This window comes from Vollenhovia emeryi, unplaced genomic scaffold, assembly GCF_000949405.1.
Source record: "Vollenhovia emeryi isolate VEMERY1.0 unplaced genomic scaffold, V.emery_V1.0 DF939184.1, whole genome shotgun sequence".
Lineage (NCBI taxonomy): Eukaryota > Metazoa > Arthropoda > Insecta > Hymenoptera > Formicidae > Vollenhovia > Vollenhovia emeryi.
In genome coordinates, this window is record NW_011967182.1 from 1,202,840 (window position 1) to 1,208,443 (window position 5,604).

The window sequence follows — 5,604 nt, forward strand, 5'->3', positions numbered from 1 at the left end:
GCGACGGCGACGACGGCGGCGACGACGACGACGACGAAGACGGAGATGGCGACGACGGCAAAAGTGACAATAACAACAATAACAATAACAATAATAACAAAGTCCGAGCGCGCGTTACTCGTGCGTAACAACGCGTAGGTAGATACTACGTGTCTCTGGCTCGCACTGCACTCACAAGTGACACATGCAGGTGCACACAGCGCGCCCGCTCGTCCCCAACTGGCTGAGACCCGGAGCGGCGATATTTCTGATCTTACGCGACGGACGCGCGCTACACGACGCTGCTCGGCTTCGCTCAGGGACGCGCCGCGGTGATGCACATCGCGCTGGCCGCCCGCGTATCGCACTGTCAAAATAAAACCTCCCTATTGCGAGCGAAACTGCCTCGATGTGACACACACTCTGGCACTCATTTTCGTTATGTCTTCGGTCACGTTCGCCCACTCGAATGGCCCAAGTGGCGAGGCACCTCTCGCCCGCGACCGCGCCGCCGCCTGTCGGCCGGCCCGTCGCGACAACGCCCCCTCGCCGGAGCATGCGCGATCGGTTCGGGCGCCGCGGGCCAATCGGCAGGCGCCATCGAGGAGAGCGCGCTCTCGGTTGTCCCGTTGCTTCATGCCGGCCTCAACGGGATTTTAAGTTCCAAGCTCAACACGCAATAGAGGAATACAAAGAAATATTAAACTGTTGCTTAAAAAAATTCTCAGGCTGGAGTATTAAAATATTTTAGGTTATGGCCGGCATGAACCAACATTGGACCAACGTTAGCCAATGTTTAACCAATGCGCTGTGCTACTAGAGTCCTTTTGTCCCGATAAAATAGAACCGAAACAATCATTAAGGGCCAGTTTCACAAACGTCGGTTAACTGCTAACCGAAGGTTAACTGATCCTCTGTCTCTTCTTAGAGAACAAGATAGAAAAAGATAGAGCGTTGACTGAACTCTGGTTAACAGTTAACCAACGTTTGTGAAACTGGCCCTAAGTATTTATCACAGTCTTGTTTCAAATACAAACAAATTATAGCGTACCGCACTGTTAAAATCGACACTCGACATGCAATATCGCTGGTTTTCCCGTTACTCATCGTTTTTAGAAATATTGATTAATGGTATCGATTTCGTTGAAGATAAGCCAAGAAAGCGGAAGATCTATACTTCGAACCGATAAAGCCTCATGACGAACGATTACTCTTAAGATTCCATGAAAGTTCAATGTCAATTAATTTCCACCAATCCAGATTAACTTTGATCTCGGTTTAACTTACCTTCTATCTCTTTCTAGTTTTAGAAATTGGAAAAAGATAAAAACTTAACTGGCTAAACTGAGATTAAAGTTAATCTGCATTGGTAGAAATGTGCGTTACGTTACACAATGCTTTTTTGCACGTCGTCGACAGAAAAACTCGCGTGCTTTGTAAACGATACTCGCGGTGAAAAACTGCTTCGGCCCGCGGGAAGTTTGAAAATTTTGAATGTAGCCCGCGAGTCGAAAAAGGTAGAGAATCGATCTCGACGACACTCATCTAGATATCTCGATACATTAGCGCGATTATATTTTTTTTTTATTGGATAATTGGAGACCTTTTGCGAATTCTCCGATGACTTTTCCTCCCCTTATCGAAGATTATTAACGATTTTTTGTGAAATCGGGAACTCGTGTCCCGCGCGTGGACGGTGACTCACGTGCTCGTCACGCAGCGACTTCACCGACGTGGTCATGTTTGGTTATGTTTACTTAGCGCGATGCACGATGCGTTCGAGGAAGTAGCATTCGTCAGGCCTACAATTCGCCGCCTCGCGCTCGTGACACATCGCGAGAAGGGTAGAGACAACGCGTAGATTAAATATTGCTGGCCAGATTACGAGAGGCGTGTTCGAAATATCCGAGAATCGGAGATACCGCGGTCTCGCGTGTCGCCCACGTGCCAATTTCTGGGGCATCGGTGAGAAATGCCGCGCGTTAGGACTTCGGGCCCTTTATCACGCATACTTTTTTATTAATTGATAACATTGTCATACACTTGTTATTTTTCTTACCGAGCTGCACACGCTGCATCTTGTACAACAATGTCGGTCGTGAAAACGTTACCTTCGCTGGATGGAGCGAAAGTAATTGTCGTAGACGAAGGTTATATCCCTTTGTTAAGCATATAATTGAAATCATGGTGGAGATATTTTTCAGAAGATCTAATGACATCTTGGAATGTATTTAAACATTTCTTTCTATTGATCCCGTTTCATCGTGAGCTTGGACACTTTAATTTTCCTTATATTCCAGCATTACATTGACTCACAGATTTGCATTGAAATTCAGTAATTTTTAAAAAACCTTTTTTTCAACTTTCATTGATTTCATAGACTTTGAGCAAAATGTCTCCATCAGTGAATCTATGTATAAAGTTCATACCCTGTAGATCGAAAACGTGCTAATTTTTCGGTGTTTACAGGTGTAGATGCGACGTATTCGACAGCGTTGATAGCTGGATGGGTGAAAGAGTGGAAGGAGAAGAATTCTGACTACAGTATCGATATATTGTCGTTTTCTGATCCAAAGACTTGGTACGACAACGAACCGGAGCCACTCACGTCTACGAATGTAAATTTGCACGATTATTTTAATGCCTACCCGACTGAAGACACTGAGAGGAAAGACTTGGAAAATCTCAACTGTATACTCAAGACTGTCAGGTTGAAATCTCAGAATACGGTCATTGTCAATTGTTTGAGTTCTCTGGTTCTGTACGTGGGCTTAGGAAAAGCTCTGCGATTTGTGGAGAAGTTAAGCAAACAGGTGTCGCAATTGATATGTATTTACCGGAGGGATTTCGTACAGATCAAAGTTCCTGCGATCGAGACTCTTGGCACTACTTACGTTAAACTGGAAAAGTTCACCGGAATCAACCCTAGAAACAATTTAGTTTATAACGTGAAGCTCGTCCACAGAAGATCGGGTGGTTCCATGCTGTGCCAAACAGAAATAATAAGGCAGGATCTCGAATCTTATCGGATCGATGCTGAAAAGGTTGAAGAATCGAGCATTCGCAAGACAGAACCAGAACCGATAAAGATAGAAACGTCGTTCAGGATAGAAATGAGCGCTCGGGAAATGGATCAGAGAGATAAGACGCCTTTACCTTATACTTTGAATGCAACGAACACATCTAGGATATTTTATCAACCGGAAGATGTGGACGATATAGATGAAGAGGATCCTGATGATGATCTATGCATATAGCTTTATAAAAATTAAAGAAATGGCGTATAAGAAACTTAACAATTTCTTAACTGCAACTCTCTGACTACGTCGAAATAATTGAAAAGTGAAAATGTTTTCAAGTAGACTCGAAATAAATTTCAACTTCCGAGTATTTCGTTCAAGTGGCTTCGAATCTGAATCAAATGCGTTAAAATGTTTTTGTCATTATGATAAATTCACTTATCACGCGATAAGAGTCGTTAGGACAGGGTTCTTGTTTCTACCGCTAGCGACTATATCGCCACCGTCATCGCGGAGTTCTCAGTTCTGTTCTCGACTCAGGGACCAGCCATGTTTCTCGGAGTTTCAACAGCTGACATTTTTTATTTTCAGGTTTCTGGACAATTATAATATATATGTTTCTCTGGAAAGAAGATAATAATTTTATTACATTTCTGATATAATTGTCGTGTATTTATTACTCACTCACATTGATTTACATAGTAGTTATAATAGATTCAATTTAATAATTCAAGTAAAAAAAAAACAAAGTCAATATAAGTAAAATCATATGAATAGAAATTCACAGATTTAATAAAGTTTTCGAGACGTTTCATTGCTCTTACAATCCTTATATAATGGTCTGCTGAACAGAATTAATATTTCCAAGACAACTGAAGTACTTTTCATATTCTCTTATTTCTTTGCCATTCGATCATACCATCATACATCACATTCTTAATTAATATATTGCAATAAATAATTAAGATCTGTATAAAAATAGTTTTCTTTCAGTATTAGAACAATTCTGCAATTGTTGAGCTATACCTTGAGAATACTACTAAAACTAAGGAGAGTCAATATAATATCAATTTGATGTCATATTAACATAAATATTACCACCTCCCTCAGTCAAATTGGTTAAGACACCCCTTCCGGATAGCAGCGAGGTCCAGGCTCAAATCCTGGCTGAGGTACCATTTTTCGCAATAAATTATTTGCACATTATTTCCAAAGAATGCTCAAACAACATCACTATTAAATTGATTGTCAATGTAAAATATATAGTCATAGGCCTTTCTGTTATGTGATTTAATATTAACATTATGTTCATGTATATTTGATATAAATTTGGTCAATGTGATATCAAATTGACATTATCTTGACTTTTTCCCTTCTTGGTATGCTGCTATAAACACAGCCTTTACTCACTTTATACAGTGTCACGGTAAAATAATTAAATTGTACCTAATACTGTTGTTCTTCAATAAAAATAATAGAAATATCCCAGACAGCACAGATCTCCTGAAGACGTTTTAAAGACATCCTCTGGATGTCCTTATGTCCTAAGAATGTTCCCAGGACATTCATAGGATATCGTGTGCTGTCTGGGATGTCACTATATTATCCAATTTATATCTCATGTTGTTGATGTAAATCTTTCAAAAAGATACTAATTTGATCGACAAATAATGTTTCTCACACAATCCGAAAAATATTTTCTATAAATTGCATCACTTAAACACATCTAAATTAATAGAAAACTATCGCAAATAAAAATTAGCTGTTTACTAATTTGTGCTGTGCTCAATTTTACAAATTATCTTTAATGTACATATAATCAAACCTCCGTATTAATAGCGCAATTTATTCTCGATCAATTTAACCTCCGTATTTTTCTCTTTTCACTTTACACTTGATACACGAAAATAAAATTGTGAAATTATGGACGCTTCGTAAACAAACGTTCGGCAATTTGTTCCATAAAGGAAATCCGAAGAGAAGAAAAAGATATTATTGATACACATGATGGATACGATAGTTACATCTTCATTTTGCGCATGCCATTAAAATATATAAAAATTGAAAAGACGGAATGGAGAGATTGCTCAGACCAAATGAATAAAGAACGCAGAGATTTGATTATATACAATAAATTATTACAATTAAATTATTGTTATTTCTCACTCAAGTACCTATTGTCTGAAATGTAATAGGAATGGAATTATCTTGTCGGAAAAATTTTATCCTAAAACGTTCGGAAATTGCATAAAGTTATGCATTAAATGTATACAGAAGATTTTGATCGCAAAAGTGGTGTGTACCGTCGACATGTTGCAGAACTCTGCTCTCCAGCAAGCAGCGACCATATCGCACGGCGTCCTCCCGGCTATCGACAATGCCAACTTCGAGCAACCAGTTGACCAAATCTTTTCCCGAAAAGACTCCTCTATATACCCTCAATAATCGCCTACGGCACATGGATATGCGTGTTCGACACTCATTCAAATGACATCGACTAAATTGTTCTCGAATCTCTTTTACTTCTGGACTGAGAGCTTCCTCACAAGGAAGTTGCAATTCTTTTCCTATAAAAATTACAAAATATTATTAAATATTATACGCA

At 39.5% G+C, this 5,604-nt stretch overlaps 1 protein-coding gene across 1 annotated transcript; it reads left to right on the forward strand.

Annotated features, from left to right (window-relative positions):
* Nucleotides 1-1,500: 1,500 nt before the first annotated feature.
* Nucleotides 1,501-3,732, forward strand: LOC105562757. The gene is made up of 2 exons (XM_012013819.1): nt 1,501-2,129; nt 2,449-3,732. Exons 1-2 carry the CDS (start codon nt 2,069-2,071, stop codon nt 3,234-3,236), a joined length of 849 nt encoding a protein of 282 aa, XP_011869209.1. The 5' UTR covers nt 1,501-2,068; the 3' UTR covers nt 3,237-3,732.
* Nucleotides 3,733-5,604: the final 1,872 nt, after the last annotated feature.

Excerpts from the sequence above, each read along its gene's own strand:
- LOC105562757 (XM_012013819.1), top strand. The coding sequence starts at position 2,069 with ATGTCGGTCGTGAAAACGTTACCTTCGCTGGATGGAGCGAAAGTAATT. Across the intron at positions 2,130-2,448 it reads AGTAATTGTCGTAGACGAAG|GTGTAGATGCGACGTATTCG; the intron begins GTTATATCCCTT and ends CGGTGTTTACAG.